The sequence below is a fragment of the Musa acuminata genome, chromosome BXJ3-3, assembly GCF_036884655.1.
Source record: "Musa acuminata AAA Group cultivar baxijiao chromosome BXJ3-3, Cavendish_Baxijiao_AAA, whole genome shotgun sequence".
NCBI lineage: Eukaryota > Viridiplantae > Streptophyta > Magnoliopsida > Zingiberales > Musaceae > Musa > Musa acuminata.
In genome coordinates this window covers 9110964-9136847 of record NC_088351.1, presented here as the reverse complement: position 1 = coordinate 9136847, position 25884 = coordinate 9110964, and the positions used below count along the sequence as shown (strand labels likewise).

Here is a 25884-nt window from a genome sequence, read left to right as displayed (position 1 = left end):
GCTGTGTGGTGCCCGAGGCTGCGTCCTCGCGTCCTGCCCACTTGGTCGTGTTACTCGGCCCCTCGGCCCTCGGCCTTACGCCATCCCGAGTCACACCTGCGCGGTCACTCTGCCTGCGTTGTGCTCCTCGGCCCTCGGCTTTACGCCATCCCAAGTCACACCTGCACGGTCACCCCGCCTGCGTTGTGCTCCTTGACCCTCGGCTTTACGCCATCCCGAGCCACACCTGCGCGGTCACCCCGTCTGCGTTGTGCTCCTCGGCTCTCGGCTTTACACCATCCCGAGTCACACCTGCACGGTCACCCCGCCTGCGTTGTGCTCCTCGGCCCTCGGCTTTACGCCATCCCGAGTCACGCCTGCGCGGTCACCCCGCCTGCGTTGTGCTCCTCGGCCCTCGGCTTTACGCCATCCCGAGTCACGCCTGCGCGGTCACCCCGCCTGCGTTGTGCTCCTCGGCCCTTGGCTTTACGCCATCCCGAGCCACACCTGCGCGGTCACCCCGCCTGCGTTGTGCTCTTCGGCCCTCGGCTTTACGTCATCCCGAGTCACCTGCGCGGTCACCCCGCCTGCGTTGTGCTCCTCGGCCCTCGGTTCCATCACATCCCGAGACACACCTGTGCGGTCACCCCGCCTGCGTTGTGCTCCTCGGCCCTCGGCTCTCGATCCTCATCGGCTCTATTGGTCCCGAGTCCAACCCTGCTCGGCCTCCCGATAGAGTTGCGTGTCTCGGCCTAGCGCTGCTCAAGAAGCGTTCACGCGACCGATCCGTCTACGGCGCGCCTCTCAGACCCACACGAATAGCACGCCTGAAGCAGGAAGCCATGCATCGGACTCCCCACATGCAAAACCGACGCATAGCTCATTTCGGATGGGGCATATGATAGGGGTAAAAAACTGACCTGACATAGCACCCCGGATTTGACGTAATACACCCCCCACGTCGAACACCCTGTGCGGCACACTGCCCCAGAACGAACGTTAATGACGACACGACATGCACCCACACCCACCGTACCCAGACCCCCTCGGCTGACCGACGCTCCCCTCACCCTACCGAAGCTCGGCTCTCTGCGCAACGCCCGCGACGACGACAGACGCCATCAGAGGTACGACCCTCCTCCTGCAGAATGGCCCATCAGGTAACATCAAACCCCCTGTATAAATACCCCCCCGGCTCCCAACCGAAAAAGGGAGGGGAATCGATCTCTCAATACTATACTTCTCCCCAATGACTTGATCGTCGGAGGGGTCGGGCCGAGCTACCGACCCGACCTGTGTGCAGGCACCCGACCGCTGTTAAGCCTGCTCGACAAGGCGGAGTTTCCCAGCGAGATCCCCCGCATCCGCCGCCCCGGGACTTCAAATGGAGTCACGTTTGATCCGAGTCATTTGGAGCCCTGAACCAACCGCGTCGACCCCGAAGTCACGGCTAAAAAGTTACTTACCGTAACACTAACCATAATTGTCTTGATTTTTTTTTTATGAATTCAAGATATTTTTTTAAAACAAATATTTTAATGTATTTTTTGAAGAATATAAATTAAGATAAGGTCGTTGTTACAAAGAAATAATGAGCAATGATGCATATATAATCAATCATACATAATCTTTGTGATCATAAAAATTACCAAATATATTATTTAAAGATTTTTTTGTTAAAAAATATATAAAAAAAGGTCAGTTTTCCAATGTGAGACAGGAAATGACCAAAGATACACACCGCCCAAAGAAACAAATCGCTCGTTCTGGAAACTCACAGCGAATGCTATCCCGATCGCTCTCAGAGGATACCTGGACGGTTGGGATGCAGGAGAAAAGGAACCGATCCGTGTGCGTCCTCTCTGCACCAATTGTAGCCTTCGATCGCCTCCTCCCCTGCCCTTTTGCCCGACTATAAGATGCCGCTTCCGAACCCCGTCACTCTTCGCCGGATTAGATTAGAACCCAGGTGTGTGAAGGTGGTGCGGCGTAAGCGTCGGTAGTCATGTCGGCTGAGGAAGGAGCTGAGGTCGTCGTCGCCGCAGCAGCAGCCCCCGCCGTCGAGGAGGAGCCGGTGGCGGAGGCCCCCGTCGACTCCAAGCCCGTCGAGGAGAAGCCAGGAAAGGAGAAGAAGGTGAGGGCCCCGAAAGCCCGCAAGGAGAAGAAGCCTAAGGGTTCAAAGCCTTCCACACCGTCTCACCCGCCTTATTTCGAGGTTAAAACCCTCACCTTTCTGCCTTCAATCTATTTAGCGTTTCCTGTGTACGAAATTAGATTCTGATTATATTCTGCTGGTAATTAGATGATCAAGGAGGCCATATTAGCCCTGAACGAGAAGACTGGATCGAGTGCTTACGCTATTGCCAAGTTCATGGAGGAGAAGCACAAGGGAGTGCTGACGCCGAACTACAAGAAGGTCTTGGCCGTCCAATTAAGGAATTTTACAGCAAAGGGAAAGCTTGTAAAGGTGAAGGCTTCCTTCAAGCTAGCGGAAGTCGGAAAGAAGGATGAGAAGAAGAAACAGAAGAAGGACGAGAGGAAGCCTGTGAAGGAGACGAAGAAGCCGAACGAAGCTGCAAGGAGGACAAGGGCTTCTGCTGATGCCACAAATAAAGCCACGAAACCTTCTCCCAAGGGGAAGAGAACCGGGGTCAAGAAGGCGAAGATGGCCGCTGCTCCGAAACCGAAGCAGCCCAAGTCCATCAGATCTCCGGCTTCCAAGAAAGCGAGGAAGACCACCGCTTGATGATCCTGTAGATAGATAGTTGATAGGGCTCGGTCGCTGTTACCTTTGTTCATAGTTTGGGTCGCCGCTTAGTCGACAGAGTTGATGGTGGTGTGTCAGCTTCACCCTCTTGTAATGCAATCTTCGTTTCGTCTTGTATGGTTAATCATGCTGCAATGTTATGGCAAGTTGAGTTGATGCTAAAACTCTGTAGCTATACTTGCTTCGATTTTTTGAATGTGAGGTACCGTCTTCAAGAATTTGATATGTGAACGTGGAAGACGATGATATCATGCTTAGATGGTTGATCGGCGGTGATGCTTTCCTGTGCGTTGGATTGGTGGGCCATGATGTGACGGGTGGAGCCCATGGCCTTGCCTTCCTCAAATCACTTGTATCAAAACCAATTGGGCTTTGTTGCCGCCTCGACTGCGCCGTAATCTGATCTTTGCATCCGCATCGATGCTCTTCACCACAGCCCCCACGCGATCCTTCCCTCTCTCCCTCCCTCACTACCGCCGTCCCCGCGACGCCGTTCTCGCCTTCGCTGCCAAGCTCCCCGAGCGGCGCGCCGTCAGGTCGCAGGTCGGCGTAGGGGCATCGGAGGCGGCTGCTGCCTCGGCGAGGCTCGCCGCTCTCCGATCGGGCCACGTTCCAGAGGACCGAGATCCTCCTCCCGCTCCGAACATAGCGGACGAGGGAACCTACGGTGGGGCCCCCGGGGCGCTGAGGGGGTCGGACGTGCTGCAGGCGCTCCAAAAAGCCGTCGCGAAGAGAGAGGCGCGGAAGCTGGGTGATAAGAAGAAAAGGAGGAAGAGGGCGGCGACCGACGGCAGAGGAGAAGCCTTCGGCTTCGACCACGGCCAACAAGTCCAGCCGGTAGAGATTAGGAGCGACTGGGGCCAACGAATCGATGAGTTGGAGAGGCGAGTCCAAGAGCTGCGATCGCAGTACCACTAAGCCGTGCTGTGTATCGCTTTCTCTTCCTCTTATGCGGTTTGGATGTTTACATTTCCATTACTTCAAGTTTGCAAAGTGGAAACAAATCTTCTACGTTTTATTCAGTCTCATATGCTAAAATAGATGCAAGAATGGTTTGAACGGATTGGGAGGAAGATCTTCCCACTAATTTCAATCTTAAATGCTACCTGAGTAGGCTTATAATGAATGTTAATTTCATTATATTATTATTTTCTCTTTACCATTTGCAATCGAATTAGGCTGACTTGAATCCTGTGAACAGAAATCTCAGTGTCATCTGACTTGAATCCTTTGGAAACCCAATGCCTAAGATAGGCTGAACATGATACAGAAATAAACAATTTGCGAGTTTCTCTGCAGAGGTGACATACAATCTTGCAATCCCCTTTCTAATGTTTCATAATTGTTGCTTGTTACTGTATGTCATGCCAATTAAGTCCTGACCATTTTCACTTTGTGGCTGCAATAGCTCTCCCTATCCGGAATATTCCATAAATGATTGGTTAGGAACATGCCCATGTTGTCCCTTCCCTGACCTCACATCAAATACCGGCAGTAATCTCACCTCGTAGCAGCTAGACTTTGGTCCATGTCCCAAACTCATCCTACTTTTCTATGGTGGAAATTCCTTCACAAATCTGTACCTCATGGCTTTTTTGTTTCATGGAACATCTGGAGAAACACTTGCAGTTGAGCCTCTGTACTCATCTGCATCAGATTTGCAAGGATCCACCTAGGTGCATACTCACAGAGAGTCTCACAAGATAATAGGCTATGGAACTGTTGTGTATGCCCACTGCCAAGCTTCCTGTCACAAAATGGCGTGGTGGACGCAGTTATTCTTTTCGTTGTGCAGGGATAGCCGAGCCAGCAGGTGTTCCGGCACCAATGGGACAGAAGACACAGTATAAAGATGGGCTCTTTGAGAAATTATTCATGTCTCTCTTTGCTCGGAAGATGGAGAAGTTCGCGACCAGTGAAGTGTCGAAGAAAAACAATGCTCTCTGGGATATGGACTACGAAAGATTTGTGGATGTTTCAAAGAGGGTGATGATAGGAAGATCCAGAAAACAGCAGCAGGAGGTGGTGAGGGAGGTTCTCCTATCCATGTTGCCCCCTGGTGCTCCAGCTCAGGTGCCAAAGATGATTTTGATTGACAAAAGGCTAGAGTTTAGTTGTTCCACTGGCACCCCGCCTTCTTTGCATAGATTGCTAATTAAGTTTAGGATAGGAAATGTTATTCTAGTAGTTTTAGCAGAAAATATGGATAGTTTCTTTCTCCTAAGCTCGCTTTTAATACATGAACTATTTTCAGAGAGAGAGTGCTAGAGAATTAGCACTGGTTCTGTTGGAATGGTGAACAGTACTTATTGGTTTATTTGACTGATTGCAGTTCAGAAAATTGTTTCCTCCTACAAGATGGGCAGCTGAATTTAATGCTGCTTTGACAGTGCCATTCTTTCACTGGTTAGTTGGACCATCTGAGGTACTTATGATTTCTTGTTAAAAATTTAGATATGGAATATGTTATGTTTCTTGCAAACATTTTCTTGGAGGTTCAATAGTGAATATAATTGCTTCTTGTTTTTGAAAATTTTTTCGATATAAGTGAGATCCTTAACAACCACCATGTGAAATCAGCATTAATAGTTTGTTCGAATTCATGCATCTGGGACTGAATATGCTACTAGAATTATGACTACTGCTCTGGGTAACATAATAACTTTGTTACATCTGCTTCTACAGTGGTCTGAAAACCCTCACTTATGACGAGCTATCTTGATTATCATTTTCCAAGTGTATGAAGTTGAATGTATGATGGTATTAGAAATATTTACATGAGCAGAGTTAAATTCTTATTGCAGTTGTGCATATGTGCTAGTAGTTTTACTGAGCACTCAGTATTTTCCTCAGGTTATTGAAGTGGAAGTCAACGGTGTGAAACAAAGAAGCGGAGTACAAATAAAGAAGTGCAGGTGTGCTTCTCTCAGCTGAAACATAATTTCTCTATTGGATTTTATTAGTGTTTGTTCATTCCAATCTTTAGAGACCATATGATAGAAATAGCTATGAGAACTCAGAACATGCGATCTACTCATACCGATAAGTTAAAGAAGACATTTTTTAGTTGTCATTTATGCTTATGTGTAGGTACTTGGAGAACAGTGGATGCGTTGGGATGTGTGTGAACATGTGCAAGTTGCCAACTCAAGATTTTTTTACAAACGAATTTGGGCTTCCCTTAACTATGAATCCAAGTATGCAAAGCTTCTCCACATATTTTGTTAGTTGCATACGGCCTGTCTTTCCATTTGCTAGTTTCTGTTCTCGATGATCTTCATGAAACAGCCTATATCATTATATACAGAAATCTTTAATCATATATGAACTACAGTTTAACATTTCACTTGATTAAGGTACTTATTATTTGTTAAAGTTCCTGTTGCCACAGTTTCTTAAGCTCTATCCTCGCTTAGTTGTTCGTTGAAATGGTTGAACGTAATAAGTGTCTACGAACTCTGAGTGACATTGTTATTGTCTTGGTGAATCGATTGGCAGCATCATGACGAATGGGCCTCTTCTTGTCTTCATTATGCCCTATCAGTAATTTATTTTTTGATTGCTGATGGTCATTTTTGCAATTTTTGGTAATTAGCAGCGGTTAACTTAGGTGACAATGTTCTACTTGTGACGTTTCTGCAGATTTCGAGGATATGAGCTGTGAAATGGTGTATGGTCAGGTTCCTCCTCTCTTTGAAGAAGATGCTGTTTCAAAGCAGCCTTGCTACGCTGATATGTGTACGTCAAATACATCATCAAACCAAATGAAAACACTTGAATTCAGCATTCTGAACATGAGGCATTTTTGCAGGTTCTGTGGCCAACACCAACTCTCCAGTCTGTCCTAAACTACAATGAAGAACATAGAAGCCTAAATAGGTCAGCTTTTCGTTATCAACCTTTCAAGTTCATTCAGTTTGTTCTGCATATGTTATAATCTTCAAATATCTGTTTTCATACCTTGCGGTCGGATGTTCTTCCGAAGATGACGAGATGGAAAAGCAAGCGAAACTTACTATTCAGAAGATATGGAAATCTGTTTCACAAAAACACATTTTCCAAGTTAGGCCATGTTATCAAAGATGACGAGATGAGATAGCATATTACTTTGTGTATATGTTCTTATTAGGATCTTCCTAATTGATACAAAATATGTACAAGAATTCTGGCCATAGAGACCAGTCACAAGTCCATAACAATGTTCGTGTAACCCAATTTGTAGTGCTACCGTGCCACAAAGAACAATTTGGAAGTGACTTGCTTTTGAGTTGTATGAAAACATGTCTTTAGACATCTTAAATAAAACAAACATTTCGTTTGAGAGATTGTATCGATCTATATTATAAGTTTAAGTATTTTGAATCATACGCATTTTGAATAAGATATGTCAAAGTCGTAATTTAGTCATCTGGACTCTTAATGGGATTGAATATACGTCAATCTTAACTCCTTTTACTTCGAATCATTTATAGCCCTACATGTGGGTGGTGATTGATGTCAACGTTCTCACTGCAATCGATGAGCCGAAGCTTAAATCAAAAGGTAAGTCAACATGTCAACCAAAGATAATATTATCATTATTTATGGTATTCGATTCTACCGATCAAGTAAAACTCAATCAAATAGTAAAAAAAAAAACCCAAACAATTCCGTGGATTCCTCCTCGGGAGTACAAAACGAGGGTCGGTCAAAGCCCACGAAGCAACCACTCGGCCTTCCACCGACACAGCGCCCGTTTGGTAATTTGGATTGATCGCTCGCAGCGTTCCCCGACGGATTCGATTCGTTAACGTTGCAACCGCACCTTCCTTGATAAAGCCAAGCATCGCCGTCGAATAACGCCTTCCCAACGTGTGAGAGGCGTTCTTCGGATCTCTCTCCTCTCCGCTCCGCTCCTTTCCCTTCTTCCTCTTCGCCTATACCGAGGCCTCCATCGGCGACCAGGGGGCGAGGAGAAGAAATTGAGATCTAGGAATCGAGAGAGGAGGTGAGAATGGCGATGGAGGCGAAAGCATTGGTGTTGGCGATGATGATCATGTTGTCATGGATTTGGGCGGTGAGGGCTGAGATCCGGGAGATGGAGGTGTGGTCGGACGCGCGGTCCATCATCCCTTTCGACGAGTTCGGGTTTACCCGGTGGGGCGGCCTGGAGCTCAATGTCACCGGCATCGCCTTCTCTTCCGCATTGGAATCGACGGCGGCGGCCGCGGGCGACATGGACTTGTCGCAGCTCGGATTCTTCCTCTGCACCCGGGACGCCTGGCTGCACGTCCTCCGCCAGTTGCAGGACCTCGACATCACCTGCGCCCTCCAGTCCGACCTCGTCCGCGTCGTCTATTCCTTCGATCGCCTCCTCCCCCCGCCCAACCCCTCCGGCGTTGCCGTCGCCCGCGCCTCCACATTCCGCCTCGCCCTTAACCTCACCGACAGCCCCGGCCAGTTCACCCTTGTCTTCGCCAACTGCCTCCCCCAGCTCCGCGTCTCCATGTCCGTCCGCTCCGCCATGTTCAACCGCCCCGACCCCTTCGATCCCTCCCGTCGCGCCTATCTCTCCGCCGGCGCCGCCGCCCTGCCCCTCGTCTACTCCCTCCTTTTCTTCGCCTACGCTGCCCTGGCCACCATCTGGGCCGCCGTCCTCCTCCGCAGGCGCCGCGCCACCTTCGGCATTCACTACTTCATGCTCGCTGTCGTCGTCCTCAAGGCCTTCAACCTCCTCTGCGAGGCCGAGGACAAGTCCTACATAGAGCGCACCGGCTCTGCTCACGGCTGGGACGTCCTCTTCTACATCTTCAGCTTTCTCAAGGGGATCTCCCTCTTCACCCTCATCGTCCTCATCGGCACCGGCTGGTCCTTCCTCAAGCCCTACCTCCAGGACCGCGAGAAAAAGGTGCTCATGGCCGTCATCCCCCTCCAGGTCGTCGCCAACATAGCCCAGGTCGCCATCGACGAATCGGGACCCTACGCCCGCGACTGGATCACCTGGAAGCAGGTCTTCCTACTCGTCGACGTTATCTGCTGCTGCGCCGTCCTCTTCCCCATCGTCTGGTCCATCAAGAACCTACGAGAGGCCGCCAGGACTGACGGCAAGGCGGCCGTCAACCTCATGAAGCTCACCCTGTTCCGCCAGTACTACGTCGTCGTCATCTGCTACATCTACTTCACCAGAGTGGTGGTCTACGCCCTCGTCACCATAACCTCCTACCGGTACCTGTGGACCAGCGTGCTGGCTGGGGAGCTTGCCACCCTCGCTTTCTATATCTTCACCGGCTTCAGGTTCAGGCCCGAGGCGCACAACCCTTACCTTGCGATTGACGACGACGACGAGGAGGAAGCTGCCGCCGAGGCGCTCAGGCTGGATGACGAGTTCGAATTGTGACGCAGAAATTGCAGGGGTAATCATCCAATGCACTTCCTTGATGGGTTGTACCGTGTGCAGAACTGCTGGGGAAGCTCGAAGATGGAGGTTGGATCTACTCTTTGTCTTGTACTCGTTTTCCTTTTCCTTTGCTATCTTACAGTAATTGGATTTGCTAATTCGGTGTCACAAAAAATCTGGTCTTCTTATTTAGTATCAGCATCGTCACAATAGCATGCAGCTACCCAATTATCCATGCTAGTAATGTTAATGTGTTCCGATAACTATCATGTTTCTCTGCCAGTAGAAATTTGTTTGTTTTCTTTTCTTGACACTCTCGAGGTGTTGGTGGCTGGATAACTTGGTCTTTCCTTGCTAGTAGAATGGCTTAGATGTTCTAATCTGACTACAGAAAGGAGAATCTGAGTGCTCTCTTATGGTGTTAATATTATGTATTATATACTGAGTTGTGGAAGCATCTCATCTAAAATATTTAATTGTTGAACTTCATGTGAAGGTACCAATTCCATGACATGAGCTTCTCTTTTTGTGATTATAACTGCCTCCTGAATTGGCATACAATTGTGCATCTTGTTAGATTGGCATCATCGTCCCTTTTCTTTTCTTATCTACACTAGAGGCCTCAAGAAATATAGAGAAAATGTATATGAACGAGATATTCAATAACAAGGAGAAGGAAAAGGATTGAATAGAGAAACTCTTGAGGAGCATTTGTTGATCTCAGATGTGTCATATCAATGGAAGGGGTGACTCATTATTTCGATGAATCATTTCTTCGAACAGACGAAGATTTTGTAAACACTTCCTCGAAATCTCACTTATCAGAGTTCATTGTGGAAGAATCTTTTGAAGAATTGGCCATGATATATTTGCTCCATGCATAATATCATGAAAAATAGATACAAATTTGTGATTGCATCGATAATGAGCCTAAAAAAGTATCTACAAGGATGAAATTTAGATATTTGCACCCTCTTAAACAAAGGAATCGTGGCGGAACAAATTTCATTTTGAGAGATTTGAAAAAGCATCATCTCGTTGAAAGGTTTTATACATCTTCAACGTATTTCTTTAGAGAGAGACTCTATTTTTTTCCTCTTTTTGGATGGTGAATAATTTGCAGAACATAGAGTGTGAATCAAACCCATGTTTGAATTGAAACTGAGATACTGCTGCAAGTTCTTTCCTTTTGAATTAGATAGATTCATACCTGAAAGAGGCTGACAGTAATCTTAACTGAGTAGAATAATATGTGGTAGAATTATGATTTCTTATGCTATAGAACTTTCCTCATGTTTCAAGGTATTAATTGTCTATGCTTAGGTTGTGTTGCTATTGTAGTAGAATTACTATATAATGGCAATATAGCATCTTAGGTTGTGGAGAAGGGTGCATCTATCGAATAATTCTCTTTTTTTTTTTTTTCTCAATCAAGTTCTGTCTTCTATTTCTTTCAACAACACCACCTCTTGTTTAGATTCAAGCAATGACATGGCCTTTGGGTATCCTCGTATTATGTTTCACAAAATTCTCCAAGGTTTCACAGAAACCATGGTTCAATCAACCATCCTTGAGATCCAAGGAGGCTGAATGGAATTGGAGGTTTGCCTACCTTCTTATCTCTTCGTAAAGGGCCATGCAGGAAGCAAGCAAACATGCACAGAGGAGACCTGCCTACTTGTATTCGGTTCTCAGTGTCAAGGGAATAATGAACTGTTCCTTTGGAAGAATCCGTTATTGTGGAAATACGATTACCATTGTTGTGAACTGATGAAAGGAAATCTGCCTACAAGTATGAGGTTCTCAGTCTTAAGGAAACAATGAACTGTTCCTTTGGAAGAATCCTTTAATGTGGAAATATGATTAATTGTTGTGAACTAATGAAAGGAAATCTGCCTACTTGTATGAAGTTCTCAGTCTGAGGAAATAATAAACTCCTTTGGAGGATTCTTTTCTTGTGGAAATATGATAACCATTGTGGTGAACTAATGAAAGGAAATCTGCCTACTCGTATAAGGTTCTCAATCTGAGGAAATAATGGACTGTTCCTTTGGAAGAATTCTTTCTTGTGGATTGCCATGAACTAATGAAAGGAAATCTGGAGCGTAGTATCAACAATATTGGGTCCATAATGGTTTATGATTGCTTTACCTAGGTGATAAGATTTACTTCAGGTTCATACTCATTCATCTTACATAACAACAATTGTCCTAAGTTTAAATGACCTGGATTGCTTTCTGAACAGGCTGAGTTGCAAGTAATAATGCAGAAAATTAAGGATCCTCGTTAACAAGCTTTAGGTATGAATCTGCTCGAAAGAATGATTGGGAACACTCGAGTCACCTGAAGAGACAGCTTCAGTTGCAGGGTATGTATTTTAAAGAATGAATGTGGACTACGTCAATAGATATGAACTCTGCCAAGGGATAGAGACATTGATCTCGATGAATAGACAGCGTCTAGAAGCCGCCCAGTAACACCTCCATGGCAGAGCTATTGAGCTGGAGCGAGTCGAATCGGACCGAGATCAAAAGGCTCAATGGAGCTCGGTTGGGTAGGCCGAGGGAAATCCTCGAAAGCTACTGACGCTCGGCCTGGACAAGTTTTGAACGAGGCCCGTTCGATGGGCTGCTGAGTCAACTCACCGGCAGTCATAACGCCCCAACGAGTCAGCCGCGTTCGTTGACTCAATGGCGGCATCACCAATGGCACCTTCACGGCACGATGAAGAAAGTGCGCCGGTGATAATTATATATGAGATATTATGCGCTAACTTTAGACATGTAAAAGTATATTTATTCTCAAGGCAGACGCAGAGGTCACCCGAGAACTCGATTGTTATATCTTATTAGCTTCTTTAACATGCACATCAATAACAGCACGGTCTTTAAAGCGGGACTAAGTATAACATGCATGGATGCATGCACGGAAGGGAGCACGAGAACGTGCGTCCAAACGCTGACCTAACCGACAAAACCGAGTCGCTCGGGTTGGATGAGCCCAAAGCTTGTCCGGCGCCACATGGGAGCGCGTCTCAAGTCCGAGCCGGATAACGCCGAGACGACACTTTGTCCTATTATGTCCCCTCCCCGCGCTAAACCCACGAGGCAATGACGCACCAGATGACTAGATCCGGGGTCCCACCCGTACCCCGCCCCCCGCGGGTACTTTTTGGCATACGTCGCGGTGAGGTGATCACAGCCACCAAATAATAATTTGTGTACTTGTATTCACTTCGATACTCCGCGAGTATCTCAGTCAGGTGATACTGCTTTAGACAGAGAGAGATGACGTTGGCGAAGTCCCGAGTCATTCGGGGATGTTGACGCCGCACCTCCATCAAGTATGTGGGTGTGGGTGTGTGTGTTAACTAATCAATGTAATATATGTGTATGTGCGTGTGTGTGATGGGGAACAATGGGGGGAGGAGTAAAGGAGATCTGTGTTGGTTATAAATTGTTTTGTGTCGGTCCCATCGGTTTGTATTAGGTAGGTGATTTGGAAGGGTGGTGGGCCCCTTGACAGCGCCCTCGCTCCCAACGCATCGCCTCTTCTCTCGCTCGTTGTTTTGCCCTTGTCGTCGTCGTCGTCGTCGATCTTGTTGAGGATGTACCGTTTCTGTTGCTGGTGCAGCGATAGCCTTTTACGCAGTGGTTACGGAGGTGACAGAGGAGGAGGAAGGGGAGGAGGAGGAGGAGGAGGAGGAGGAGTCAATCAAAGTGATACTAGTGATGGCGGTAGTTGTCTCGCCTGTGCCTTTTCCTAAAGATTTTTAAGGTCAGGTGTCATGGTTTTTGGATGTTGCCTTCTCCCCCGTTGCCCCATCTCTCTCTCTCTCTCTATCCACCCAACTCGGCCAACTATTCTCGCTTTAGGGACCACCGGGTTGATCCTTCTCCACATTTCTCTCACGGGGTGGGTGGCTCTTCTCTATTCCAGTGGAACTAACCCCACTAGAAGTAAGAAGGGGAAGGCCACTGAATGATACCACCTTCCTTTTCATTCGCCTCACTCGCGCAGTGCTAAATAAATAAGCTCGCTCCCCCGCTGCTTTCCCCCCCCTCGCCCGCCCCTCCCTCCCACGCTCACTTGTTTGCTCTTCACTTTCCCTTCTCTCCTCTTCATCCGTTCCCTCTTCCTGCTACTTCCTGCTTGGTTTCACCTCGCCCATCGGCCGTGCTCAGCCATGAGCATCTCTGTGAATGGCCAGTCCTGCGTCCCCCCGGGCTTCCGCTTTCACCCCACCGAGGAGGAGCTGCTCAACTACTACCTGCGGAAGAAGGTCACCTCCGAGAAGATCGACCTGGACGTTATCCGCGACGTCGATCTCAACAAGCTCGAGCCCTGGGACATCCAAGGTGACATTTCGATCTCTTCTCCTTCGATTGATCGAGCGTCTCGTGTCATGGACTTACTTCCTGTTTCCATACCCTAATGCGCGTTGCAGAGAAGTGCAGGATCGGTTCGACTCCGCAGAACGACTGGTACTTCTTCAGCCACAAGGACAAGAAGTACCCGACGGGGACTCGAACCAACCGAGCCACGGCCGCTGGGTTCTGGAAAGCCACCGGCCGTGACAAGGTCATCTACTCCAGCGTCAAGCGTATCGGGATGAGGAAGACGCTCGTGTTCTACAAAGGTCGCGCCCCTCACGGCCAGAAGTCGGATTGGATCATGCACGAGTACCGGCTCGATGACCACTCCGACCTCCTCTCTCAATCCAACGTACGTACGTGTACACGCATGCACCGATAGTATTTGTCGGCAGATCTCTGCACTGCCTTTTTGTCGACACCGTATGCATATGCCAAACTAGTGGAATCCGTTAAAGATATGCTCTCTCGTACGTTATCTGTGATTTAGACCTCGAGCGCCATGGGAGAAGCGACAAACCAGGAAGACGGGTGGGTGGTCTGCCGGGTGTTCAAGAAGAAGAACCACCACAAGAGCATCGGCAGCCCGAACAACTCCTGCTCCGTCACCAGCGACGCCAAGACCCAGCTGCTGCACCACCCGGGCAGCGGCGACGACGCATTGGACCAAATCCTCCAGTACATGGGCAGATCGTGCAAGCGGGAAAGCCATGGGACGAGCATCAACGACGTGAACCCGAACAACGCCAACCGTCATCTCAGGCCGATCGAGACCGTCTTCGCTTGCGGCCTGCAGGAGATGTTCATGAAGCTGCCGGGTCTCCAGAGCCCGTCCGTCCCGTCGCTCCCCGATACCTTCCCTCTCGACCACTCTTGCGACAACCAAACAAGCTACGGCTCGTCGGCGGTGCTGCACGCGGGCGCGAGCTCGGGCAATGGCTACTGTGCGGATCCAGCCGTCGGGGACTGGGCTGCATTCGACCGCCTACTCGCCTCCCAACTCAACGGCCCATTCGAGGAGCCGAAGCCGCTGCCCTGCTGCGACGACCCCTGCTTCACCTTCCACTCGTCAGCCGGTTACCACCATGGCGGCGGCGGCGGCGGCAGTGGCGACGGCGATCTCTGGAGCATGACGCGGACGACTTCGTCCCAGTCGGACCGCATCAGCCACGTGTCTATGTAAGAGAACGGCGGCATTGACTCCGCCGCTGACACAAACTAGCGAGCGACAGGGCATGCGGCCGGACACTACACTGTCGCTCCCAGCACTCAGTATACATTAAATAAGGAGAGGAAACCGTCCTATTGTATAATTTGGGATGCGGTGGTACGTAAGTGGCGATGTTGCCGTTAGGATAGAGAAGAGCAGAAGGTTTGGAGTGCGTAGTATGGGCGTGGGTGTGGTGTACGTGCTCCTCCTGGGTTAACCTTTTCAAAGAGAAGAACGCATGATGAGTCTGGATTCTAACCATCTCCTTGGTTGGTTGGATCGGTCGAGAGATATCGGTGGGCATCTTGTTTGTCGTGACAGCGAGAAAAAGGTGGGGAGGGAAAGGTGAGGGAGGGTTTGGTCCCTCCAACCCTTTCCTCTCCGGCGAATGGGAAGAAAAGGAGAGGTTGGCGTATGTTGGGTAGTCATGCACATGGGGCGAGCATAGCCGCCGTACCGTGGCTCCTTTCTTGTTTCCCGCAATAATTTCCAGAGAGCGAGAGCCAGAGAGAGAGAGCCAGAGAGAGAGAGAAAAGGAATCAGTGATGAGCTTTTGGAGTGGCTCGAAGAGCTACGGGGGAATAGCCAGCAGCCATGACAGAAACAGCTCGCCTATGTCTTCATGTGAGGGGAAGAGTGCAGAAACGAAAGCATCATGGGATCTAATGAGGAGGGAGAGGGCCCGAAGAGAGGACTGGCTGATTCCAAGCCATCACCATGCATGCAAACGAGTGGACCTGCGTGTGTTGTGCGCATCAGAGACACTCACGTACACCGAGTGCAGCACTCATCAACCACGGTAGATAGATTAGATGCAGCGCTATCGTTAGGCCGAAGTAGGAAGCGATAAGGTAGGGGAGAGAAAAAGAGAAGGAGAAACACTCACACAGCTTGTTCTTTATATTTAACGATCGGTTCATCTCTTGCCGCTGTTCTTTATATTTCTAACGATCCTAAGAGCTTCCATCGAACCCGACTCTAATTTCAAACCCAAATAAAAGATTATGGAAGGTTAGATCTCGATGTGCATCAGATCTACTGTTAGATGCCAATCACCACACTGTACATACATGCTTGCTAGGGTTCCGATGAATGATAATACTCGAGTCAGTTTGGAGCATAGCACCGGAAAGGAAACGCTGCACCTGTTACATCATCTTCCACATACAAGGACATGTCCACAGGGCTGTAAACGTGGCACCAATAGGCTTTGGAGGGTAAAGAAGACAAAAGAGAAATAATACATGCACATGAGAGAGGAAATTAGGGTTACTAAACCCCCGACATAGCTACGTAAAAAAGGACTGGATAAATCCCTAGCCGTACGTGATGTAAGTTTGCATCGAGGCAGACCGAGTCACGTCGGATTCGAATTATATAGAAAAATAAACACTAATTCTTTGTTTGAATTCACGATCAAACAAAAGAGTTTGCCACGTCAGCCAAATATTACAATAATTTGTTTCTCGACTGTTCCACTTAACGTATGCATCGTCAACAACAACAACAACTACACCCAATGAGATCGGAGTTTAGAATACCTAATATCAATCTTCTCATAACCACCTTAACGGTATTTTAATTCCTTTTTATCGATCGTTTAGCTCTAGTTTGACTCCTCGAATGAGGTCGACCTGCTTCTACGTGTTGCTGAGCGATCGACTTTGGAGACAATAAACGCTAATATGGAGAGTAGTGGAGTCGATAATGACTTTTCGATACTCAAATTAATAATAATAAACTTAGGTAGGAGAGATACTTGAGGAAAATATTTTAAATTAATATTTGACATTGATATTTTGACGTGTCGCCACGTGATTGGAATAGAATCGAAAGCGCATGGTTTGGGTGGTGGTCCTCGTGAGCCGGCCTCGACCGTGCCCGTACACAGGAGGTTCGATGACCACCACCACCACCTGCAGCATGGGACACCTGCGGAGCAAGCTGCTCCGTCCTCCCCAAAAGGCAAGCCCTCCTCCTTGGGCACCGGCCGTCGTCCCCCACCTCGCCGTTACACGTATCAAGGCAGAGAGAGCTTCCTTGTCCTCAACAAAGACACCTCCTCCTCCTCCTCCTTCAACTCATCCATCCATCCCAGTATCCGCATTGAGGGCGGACGTCACAGCCACTCATCCTCCCCGACCCTCCGCTTTGTGGCGATGTCCCGCTACCTACCAACTGCAACCGTTCCAGCGATACGTCTCCGTTACAGGTATTCCTTCTCATGGGTTGGGGCCATCGTGGTCATCCCGCACGAGTCAGGTGAAGCAAGGGGCGAAAGGATTTGTCGTCGCGGCAGCTATGGAGTCGGTACATGAGATGGTGCGTGCATCGTGTATCTCCCTCCCTCCCTCCCTCCCTCCCTCCTGTTCACTGTGCAGGCCGTCGAGTGATGCTTCTCTTTCAGCTAACGTGTTTCACGCACCCTCCTGTGCGGTGCAGTGCAGTGCCGTGCGGTGCAGTGCAGTGCAGTGCAGTGCCCCCTTTCCTTTTTGACTATTTGGCCCGGCGGTGGGAATCGGATCTCCAGGGATCCGCTGTTCCTCAGACGCCACTCCCCTTCCCTTCTTCCTATCATTCGTCTGCTTTTCTTTGTCCTTTTCTGCAACAATTGTGTTCACCCAATCTCTCTCATCGCCGCTCCTCTCGTGATTTGGATTCTTCGTGACACTTTCAGATGCTGTCATTTAAGTTAACTCGGCTACCTAATTTTAACAGTAGGAGGTCTCACCGAAACGGGTTAGATGAGATGCACATTTGGGTTAGTAGAAGCTTGAAATTTTTTGCCAACTTTTGCAAGCAATCAGTGTGGTGATCGATATCAGCTACATCTGTTAAGGAAGTTTCTCCCACCAACTAAATGAAATGAAGGAAACATCAAACACACGTGTCAGAAGTTTCTTCCACCAACTTAATTATTATAAATGCAGGAGGAGCTTGAAGCACAATAAAAGTGGAGGAGAGTTATCATGATGGTTCGTTAGTCTCGCTCGACATGAAGTTTCCGCCATTGCCTTTTTTGACATCCACGGTAAAGATCAGGTGAGCTGATGAGGATGAAGGAGGGAGAAGGAGGTGCAGGAGGGAAGGACCCGCCCCTCCTCTCCCTAAAGCATCAGCCGATTCCATTCATTTCATGTCGATTAAATGCGGTGGGGCCATGAAAAGAATATTTCCGTTGGCCTGTTCTTGTCTTCCACCCTCCTCCCCCCCCCTTCATTGCATCAATTCCTACTATGAGATCCGTGAATTCATGGAGACATGCTTTCCGGTAGCCACAAGCTTTGAGTTCGGCATGCCATGTAGAGAGTGATGTCTCAGACAAATCTAGCATTTGATCCACTTGTCCTTGCAGCAACAAATATCAAATGATGCTTTATAAGTGTGTGGGTGAGTGCCCGCGCATCTTTAGTGTGCAGAAAGAAAGGCATGCAGGTTAGATGTAGCATCACTGGTGTCAAATATGTCATGGCAATATGGTTTTGATTTCCATTACATGTCAATATCTGCTCTGTGATGCAAGTAAAGCTTGCATTATGAGAAGACACTTGCTCAACTTTATGTTCTACAGCAAATGGCCGGATGCTACAATGCTTGCAGACCAACAAAATGCTCGACAGAGTACGACAGCTCAATTTGGAGTGATGGATCGATAGTAGAAATTTTGATTGCGACTCCAAGAGTATCTGCTCGATGGATGATACAACAAAAATAAAACTCCAAATTTCTAATTCTAATTGTAGAACACCGAAATTTATATCATTAGAACAACACACGCCTCCCATGGTTTCTCAAAACACATACAAAGGTCGTGTTCTGCTTTAGCTGGCAGCTCCGGGGTTGCCCATGGGCAATCGGGAAACCAAGGTTTCGACAGGGATCTTAATGACATCCCACCTGATGCTGATATCAGATAGATAGATACCGACTGATACTGTACATGGCACCCGTCACCACCAGGCCACCGCCGCCTGTTGCCAAGAACCCAAGAGGAGATGATGCAACCAGAGTCATTGCAGCGGCAAGGGATGATATTTGCCCACTTCGTGTGGCGCCACCGGAAGATGCATCCACCAGCAGCCCGGTTTTGCAATACATGGCAAAGTCCTCACAGTTGTTGTTGAACAAGCTATACGTGCTGAATCCATTGTTACCGAGGAGATATTGTGCTCGATGGAGGACGACTTCAGGGGGATCTGAAACTGCAAGCGTGCAGGTTCCCCCACGGGCTTGAGTGATGAAGAAAGCTGGAGTTACGGAGTAACGAAAGAGGCAGAGATTAAATCCAGCAAGAAAGCAGTCAAGGCATGATTTGGTTACTCCATTTTGTCTGCTCTGATCAACACCACACCTTTCACAAACAGGTGTGGAATTCTTCCATGGAGAGGAGGAGATGGAGAAAATTCGGTTTACAAAAGTTCCTCTTCCAATTTCCTGTCCTGCTGCGCCTGTGTAGTGAATCACCATGCCATCCCCCACATATATCCCTAGAAAATAAAAAAGTAAAAAAAGACCAGTGATCATATGTTATTATCATACTTACAACAAGACATGAGAATATATGACTAGTACAGAAAGTAACATACAATATTCACAGAAATTGGGCATGTCAGATTATTTAGATACAGAAAGCACTAAGCCTTCTTGAAAAAAGAGTCATATAAATAAAGGTTGAAAAAACAACCTGATGTGAAGCATCTAATTAATAGGACGATCGCTATGCAAACTCTCTCACAGACCATCTATCACTCCACTTCCTCTATTTCCCCTGTTCAACAGTACTCTTGTAGTTGTTTGGTAGTTAAACTTACAAGAAATGGTCTCTGACATCAACAAAAGTGTTTTGCCTTCCTCTTAACCAGAGAAAATACATCAGAGGCATCATCACTCATGTTTATTATTGAACAATGTGTTCGATATTTATGTGCTCTCTAGGGGAGAATGTTTTTGAGGGCTTTCGAAAGGCTTGCAATGTAAATGTACGGCAGAGAAATATGAGTAGAGACTGCAAATAGTAAAAGGAACTTGACTGGAAGCAAATGCAAGGCATCACACAGGAATGAGTACATGAAAATAGAAATTTCTTGATAGAACCAAACCAGAATCCAAGAACTAACCATTTAGCTTGAACATCATGCAACTCAAGTTCAACATTCCCGCTGCCAAATTTGGATAAGCAAATCACCTTAACATTAGGTTTTAAAAAATAATGAATTTTAGAATGACTTGTGGTGCGTAATTGTTCAAAGAGGGACTAGCATGGTTAGTAATTTTTCACTACTGATGGATAGAATCTAGTTGGACGATCAGAACATCTAAAACTAGATAAGCAAGACTATCATATGTAGGATAATTTTTTTTCTTTTGGAAACCAGTATGGTAAAAATTCCAAGGATGCTTCCATGAATTTTAAACAGGCAAAGTTCATGTTTGATGTCGCTGGTAGAAATACAGTATAACAGTATAACAGAGAGCAGGTCGATAAAATGATCTATCGGCATTAGCAATTGACCTTTTAATGATTTTGAGGCTTTGAAATCTAAACAAATTGCAAACATTTGAAGAGCTTAAATAGAAGGCTCCCAAGATGGGATAATGGTAAAGGAGATGCAATCCAAGAGTGCAAGGTGAGGTGATTGACAAAGTTCTAGAACCTGGCATGCCCACTCACACTATACCAAGAAAGACCGAGGATGAAGAAAGAAGAGGAGCAGACCATGATGGGCGTAGATGCAGGCGGATCTCCATGAATAGATGTGATCGCCGGGAACCAGCTGCTCCCTCTCGTTCCTGTTGGAGAAAACCCCTGTGCTGGCTCCTCCTCTATCTCCCCTTGAAGCGAGGCTAGGTTCCATATGTCACGGCCCGATATGCTTTTAACTCTGTACATGCATAACTCACCACTTCAAAATCCACAATTATAGAAGTAAATATTTTCTTAAATATAATATTTTTTTGTAGTTACAATGATAAATTTATCAATTGAGAAACCTAAAACTTTTTGGGAATGCTACTTAAAAATCAAAAAGTCTACTCGACTCAAGTCTCAAGTCTAATACAAGTCAATAGATTGCTCTTAAAATAAATATAAAATAAAAGTATATCAGCAATCCATATTGAGTAGAAAACTCCAAAGGCTTCAATAATCACAAAACATTTTCAATCATTATATACTAACACTTTCATATGAAATGAAAGTAAATCATTTCTTCAAAAAGTCCATATATCAAATAAGAACTTATAAATCATTATTAATAACAATAATTCTTATGCAATAAACAAAATCATACATCAATCACATACAAATATATTTCAATTGTCAAATGACATCCACATATAACATATGCATACATCGGACAACCGACGGTGCACTCTACCAAGATGTATCACTGCATGGATAGTTTTCATATTCTCCCAGAAATGGATGGAGAGAACTCATATTGCAATACCAACAACAAATGAAGTGATGTTCCTAACCTAACTCCAAGTAATACATGTTCTTTCCCACAACGGATGGAGGATCGTCTAGCCATCATCTCTAACAGCCCACTAATGCTGAAGGAGATTACCATACCCATACTAACATGCTTGCTCTTAGTAAGAAAACAAAGTCCTCATCATTAGTTATCATAACCGTTCATTTTTATTTATTTCGTTCATGCATGCAATCAAATAAACAATATAAAATATCATGATAGACTATGCTTAGTATATGACCTGAGAGACTTAGTCTATTAAAGGCTTCACACTAGGATGGACTTGTAGTTCTTTTCGTGCATTACTCCTAACATTGATAACTCACCATAGCCATTTTTACCTCATGATAGCAATCAGACATAAACTATGTATCATATCAATAATGTTAGTGTCAAATAACATTTAAACTTAAAAACCATTGATTATTTTCAAATTTCTTTATATAACTTTAATTAAGGCTTCTAAATTTGTTAAATCATAAAATCATGAGATGTCAATCACTCTACAATCCATAATTGGCCTAAATTATAAAATAATTGATTTAAACTGACTAAGTTTTTAGCTAAGACCCAACTGAACCAGCATCAAATTAACGCAACATTGGTCTACAATCACCCTAGACCAACTCAGTTAGACTTCAGTGCACACAATTTGGGCTAAGCGGACTTGAAAAGGACAAGATAGGTTCAGAATCACCCTGAATTGGTCAATCGGGCTAGGTTAGGTCAAGATACAAGGATCAGACCAAGGCCACGAGCTACCCTACACATGGGGCATAAGCGTTGTGGCCCCTATGGGCCGCTAGCATGGCCCAGAATGGGCTGAAAACATGAGCTGCACGTGCCACAAACTGAAGCGGACAGCAATAGGCTGGGTGCAAATCTGGGCTGCCCTTGGGCCGTGCCAACACATACCAAGTCAAAACAACCGAGCCACACGAGGCCTCACTGAGCAAGGCCACTACAAAACGAGGCGAAGGCTTGGGTCCAAGCCATGCAAACCTAGGGTCATGCCAATCACAAGCCAACCCCCACACTACAAGCCATTAGCCTGCTGTCTCAGCACCCTGGTTTAGATCAGATGGGGCCTGAATTTACCCGGGATAGGTTGACCATGGGCTGCATGGACTGGCTCGGGTTGGGTTAGCCTGGCCCAACCATGGACTTCTCAATCTCAATTAGGAATTCATTATCTTCTCTTTGTCAAACATAAATTAAACTGTCAATTAATTGATAAATGAAATAAGAAAATCTAATTTAAACATCAAATATAATGAAGTTAACAACAACAAGCAAATTAATTTAATCAAATAAATTAACATGTCACAATGATTAACTTAATTTAAAGAATCATGCAATACTTTCATGAAATTCATTAATTTTTTTTATTTATTAACCATGATTCAATATTTAGACTAATTAAAACAAAAACATAAAAAATGTAAGATTAATTCAATATCTGAGAATTATTGATCATAGTTCAAAATTTTATAATAATAAAGTTAACAAATTTCATGCATCCATATTTTTTAAAAATATTAACAAAACAATTCAAGAAAAGGTAGAGAATAAAACTTACTTCAATATAGAGTTCCCGCAACTTTTTACAGTATTGATGAATATTAGAGAGACTTGACCAATATTATATTCGAGGGGTTCTCTTAAAAAAGAAAGACAATTTATCTCAAATATATTAATTAATTAGATTCCTAACTAATACATTATATATTAATTAATTGCATTCCTAGCCAGCACGTTATATTTCAGAAGAGGGAGGGTTTCCCTCAAAGAAAGAAAGATATTTTGTTTCGAACAAATTAATTAAATTACTAACTTAGCTTAGATAACTAAGGAAGCAGATTTCAATTATTAACCAAGGAAACAAATCAAAGTGAAATAAGGTAAATCCCTGATTAAAAATTCCCAATTCAGGAAATGGGAGAAAATATCCATTGATTACAACAAAAGAGCAAGTGCGAAGAGACAAGAAAGGGACAACAACACGCATTTTTTCTTCGCTTAAATGTGAAGCAGGCCTTTTTTGCTTCGCTTAAATGTGAAGGAAGCCATCTCTCCCTCTTTCCTAGCCTCCCTCTTATTTGATTTGCTTCATAGGATCTTGCCAGTCGTGGCTGATGCAATCCCACCATGCACGATGGAGATCTCACCATTCCCTATGAAACCGCAATATAATTGGAACTTGATAATGTGATTTTTCTATATGTTTTGAGATATATGACCCTTTAACTTATATTTTATTAAGTTTTGGCTTAATATCTTTATTTGTTCTAAAGATCTCATTGCAGAGATGATCTCATTATTGCCAATAAATTTTTTTTCGATTCTTAATGACCTTGATAATGAGACTTCAGGTGAGATGTCAAAACTATGTGAAAGTCAACTAGTTAAATAGCTCACAGTATGACAATCACAGCCACAAATTAGACTTGAATAACTCATTTTATTGTAATGAAAACGACGAAAGTAGTGATGTTCAACAATAATGTTATTGTTGTTTTGGTAGACTTGAATAACTCATCTACCCCTCCACTTCCCATGTTCAACAGTAATGTTATTGTTGTTTAGTAGTTCAACTCAAGACAAATGATTCATGACAATCAAAATTTCTTGGACTTCCTTCTAACCAGCAAAAATACAACAGAGGTATCATCATCCATGTTTATTCTTAAACAATGTGTTCCATTTTGTGTGTGCTCTCTACAGGAGGACGTGTTGGAGGACTTCTTTAACAAAGAAAAAGACTTGGAAAGTTTTGCAATGCAAATGTAAGAATTAAAACAACATTACATACTGCGGATAATAATAGGAAGACTAGAAGCAAATGCAAGACATCACACAGAGAAGGAATGAGTACATCAACTTGAATGGGAAGTCCCCAAAATAGAAATATCTTGAGAGTACGAAACCAAAATCCAACATGCAACTCAAGTTCAATATCCCCAGTGACAAAATTGGATGATCAAATCACCTTAACATCAGATTTAAGAAATCATGGATACAAAAACGACTTGTGGTGCATAATGGAGCAAATAGCACTAGTGTGGTCACTAATTCCTCACTCCTGGTCGATCGACTCTAGTTGGACGATCAGTAAATTTAAAACCACTATAACAAGAATTCCAAGTATGCTTCCACGATTGATGTGTCTCGTAGAAAAGACAGTACAGGAAACAGATAGCAAATCTACAAAACGATCCACATGCGAAGACGTGTTACATCGGTGATTGACCTATAACGACGATAGGGCCTTGAAAGCTGAACGAAGTGCACACATTTAAGGAGCGATTGATAGAATGGCTACCAAAATTAGGATATTGCTAGAAAAAGCGCGATTCAAGAGGGCTAGGCTCTGAGATCAGCGAAACTATCGAACCGAGAATGAAGAAAAAAGGAGGAACGGACCGTGATTCAGGTAGATGTAGCCGGATCTCCAAGAACATATATGATCGACGGGCACAGGCCGCTCCCTATCGATCCTGTTGGAGAAACCCCCATGACGGCTGCTTCCCTTTCTCCCCCTGCGGCGAGGCTAAGGTTACAGAAGAACGGGTGGGGGAGAGAGGAGGCGAGGGAGCGCAAGAGGGCGCTTTCCTTTGCTTCGCGTAAACGCGAAGGAAGCTATCTCTCGTCTTCCCTCGCCTCCGTCGGGTCGCTTTGCCTCGCACGGTATCCGCCATGGAGATGTCGCGGTTCCAAATGGAACCATCGGAGTATTCCTGACCGGCCACGGATATCGATAACATGAAGTCATCAGAGAGATGGACGGTGAGTGATGTGACAAGTGGGGATCAATCAGAGCGCGTCGATGGTTTCGAGATTTATATTTTTTTTTTCTGAAAATGTATACATATCTATAAAAATAAAATAGCATTTAAAATCATAAAACTATACATTATTATATTAATTCACAATATTAAGATCAAGATATGTGTCTCAATTACGCCTATTATTTAGGGAGTTGTGGGCTGATTCACGATAAAAAGGAATAAGAAATATAAATTCTTGATATTATTTGGAAGTAAATTTCTCAGGTTTATCTAATATTTGTTGCCCTTTAATTTTAATTTTATCCATGGGATTTTTATTTTTTTGATTGTTCACGCCATTAATCGTGCCATTTATTGAGACCGCTCATTTATCATATTTTTAGCCTCTCATTTAAATTCAATATCTTTCACAATCAAAGTGATTTCAGTGATACGGGTTGGAAATGTCGAATGATTGGAGCTCAATAAATGACATTATTTTTCGTACCATGTAACTGTCTTTGGATTACCAAATAATGAGCAAATGCATCATTATCTTTAGGCCATTTCCTTAATGCGTTGTTATGGCCACTGCACTAATCTCAGCATCATAATTCGCAATAAGTAACAGTCTTTATCTATTACTATTATTATTCTTATTATTACCGTTAGAGAATCGTTAGTTGTCGCTTCTATATGCTTCATTGCAAAAGAGTGAAGCGATAATTAACGCAATACATATTTTATTATTATATATATAAATTCAAATACCGATGTCGAAGGATCTGACGTGCATCGTTTGACCTTTTAAGGTGTGAAGTGGCACGTTTCGTGCGTTTGACCCACGAGGGTTACTTGTTGGCCATGGCTTTGACTTTTGTATTAGGTGCATCGGCTGGCCGGCCTCCTTTTCCTCGGCTCTGATCTCTCTGTCAT

At 45.3% G+C, this 25884-nt stretch overlaps 5 protein-coding genes across 5 annotated transcripts; 4 read left to right on the top strand and 1 right to left on the bottom strand.

Annotated features, from left to right (window-relative positions):
- The first annotated feature begins 1916 nt into the window (after positions 1–1916).
- LOC135633613 (histone H1-like) lies at positions 1917–2910 on the top strand. The gene is made up of 2 exons (XM_065143283.1): positions 1917–2194; positions 2282–2910. The coding sequence occupies exons 1-2, from the start codon at positions 1985–1987 to the stop codon at positions 2723–2725; spliced, it is 654 nt and encodes a 217-aa protein (XP_064999355.1). The 5' UTR covers positions 1917–1984; the 3' UTR covers positions 2726–2910.
- A 767-nt stretch (positions 2911–3677) lies between these two features.
- LOC135633614 (beta-carotene isomerase D27, chloroplastic-like) lies at positions 3678–7067 on the top strand. The gene is made up of 7 exons (XM_065143284.1): positions 3678–4819; positions 5079–5171; positions 5600–5661; positions 5837–5943; positions 6389–6484; positions 6558–6625; positions 6732–7067. Exons 1-6 carry the CDS (start codon positions 4460–4462, stop codon positions 6602–6604), a joined length of 765 nt encoding a protein of 254 aa, XP_064999356.1. The 5' UTR covers positions 3678–4459; the 3' UTR covers positions 6605–6625; positions 6732–7067.
- A 506-nt stretch (positions 7068–7573) lies between these two features.
- LOC135632290 (protein CANDIDATE G-PROTEIN COUPLED RECEPTOR 7-like) lies at positions 7574–9435 on the top strand. The gene has a single exon (XM_065140725.1). It carries the CDS (start codon positions 7740–7742, stop codon positions 9120–9122), a length of 1383 nt encoding a protein of 460 aa, XP_064996797.1. The 5' UTR covers positions 7574–7739; the 3' UTR covers positions 9123–9435.
- Positions 9436–13170: 3735 nt separating this feature from the next.
- LOC135632428 (NAC domain-containing protein 43-like) lies at positions 13171–14927 on the top strand. Its single transcript, XM_065141000.1, has 3 exons — positions 13171–13480; positions 13570–13847; positions 13986–14927. The coding sequence occupies exons 1-3, from the start codon at positions 13309–13311 to the stop codon at positions 14676–14678; spliced, it is 1143 nt and encodes a 380-aa protein (XP_064997072.1). The 5' UTR covers positions 13171–13308; the 3' UTR covers positions 14679–14927.
- A 3490-nt stretch (positions 14928–18417) lies between these two features.
- On the bottom strand, positions 18418–24917 carry LOC135632914 (protein LEAD-SENSITIVE 1-like). Its single transcript, XM_065141778.1, has 3 exons — positions 24605–24917; positions 20422–20587; positions 18418–19192 (listed from the first exon to the last, which is right to left on the bottom strand). Exons 2-3 carry the CDS (start codon positions 20558–20560, stop codon positions 18615–18617), a joined length of 717 nt encoding a protein of 238 aa, XP_064997850.1. The 5' UTR covers positions 20561–20587; positions 24605–24917; the 3' UTR covers positions 18418–18614.
- Between the last annotated feature and the right edge of the window lie 967 nt (positions 24918–25884).

What these genes read in the sequence shown, in the direction of transcription:
- LOC135632428 (XM_065141000.1), top strand. Translation starts at nt 13,309, where the DNA reads ATGAGCATCTCTGTGAATGGCCAGTCCTGCGTCCCCCCGGGCTTCCGC. An exon ending in CGAGCCCTGGGACATCCAAG is followed by an intron (nt 13,481 to 13,569) that starts GTGACATTTCGA and finishes TGCGCGTTGCAG; the next exon opens with AGAAGTGCAGGATCGGTTCG. An exon ending in ACCTCCTCTCTCAATCCAAC is followed by an intron (nt 13,848 to 13,985) that starts GTACGTACGTGT and finishes TCTGTGATTTAG; the next exon opens with ACCTCGAGCGCCATGGGAGA.
- LOC135632914 (XM_065141778.1), bottom strand. Translation starts at nt 20,560, where the DNA reads ATGGAACCTAGCCTCGCTTCAAGGGGAGATAGAGGAGGAGCCAGCACA. An exon ending in CTGCATCTACGCCCATCATG is followed by an intron (nt 19,193 to 20,421) that starts GTCTGCTCCTCT and finishes TTTATTTTCTAG; the next exon opens with GGATATATGTGGGGGATGGC.
- LOC135633613 (XM_065143283.1), top strand. Translation starts at nt 1,985, where the DNA reads ATGTCGGCTGAGGAAGGAGCTGAGGTCGTCGTCGCCGCAGCAGCAGCC. An exon ending in CTCACCCGCCTTATTTCGAG is followed by an intron (nt 2,195 to 2,281) that starts GTTAAAACCCTC and finishes GCTGGTAATTAG; the next exon opens with ATGATCAAGGAGGCCATATT.
- LOC135633614 (XM_065143284.1), top strand. Translation starts at nt 4,460, where the DNA reads ATGGAACTGTTGTGTATGCCCACTGCCAAGCTTCCTGTCACAAAATGG. An exon ending in GTACAAATAAAGAAGTGCAG is followed by an intron (nt 5,662 to 5,836) that starts GTGTGCTTCTCT and finishes GCTTATGTGTAG; the next exon opens with GTACTTGGAGAACAGTGGAT. An exon ending in GCCTTGCTACGCTGATATGT is followed by an intron (nt 6,485 to 6,557) that starts GTACGTCAAATA and finishes GCATTTTTGCAG; the next exon opens with GTTCTGTGGCCAACACCAAC.
- LOC135632290 (XM_065140725.1), top strand. Translation starts at nt 7,740, where the DNA reads ATGGCGATGGAGGCGAAAGCATTGGTGTTGGCGATGATGATCATGTTG.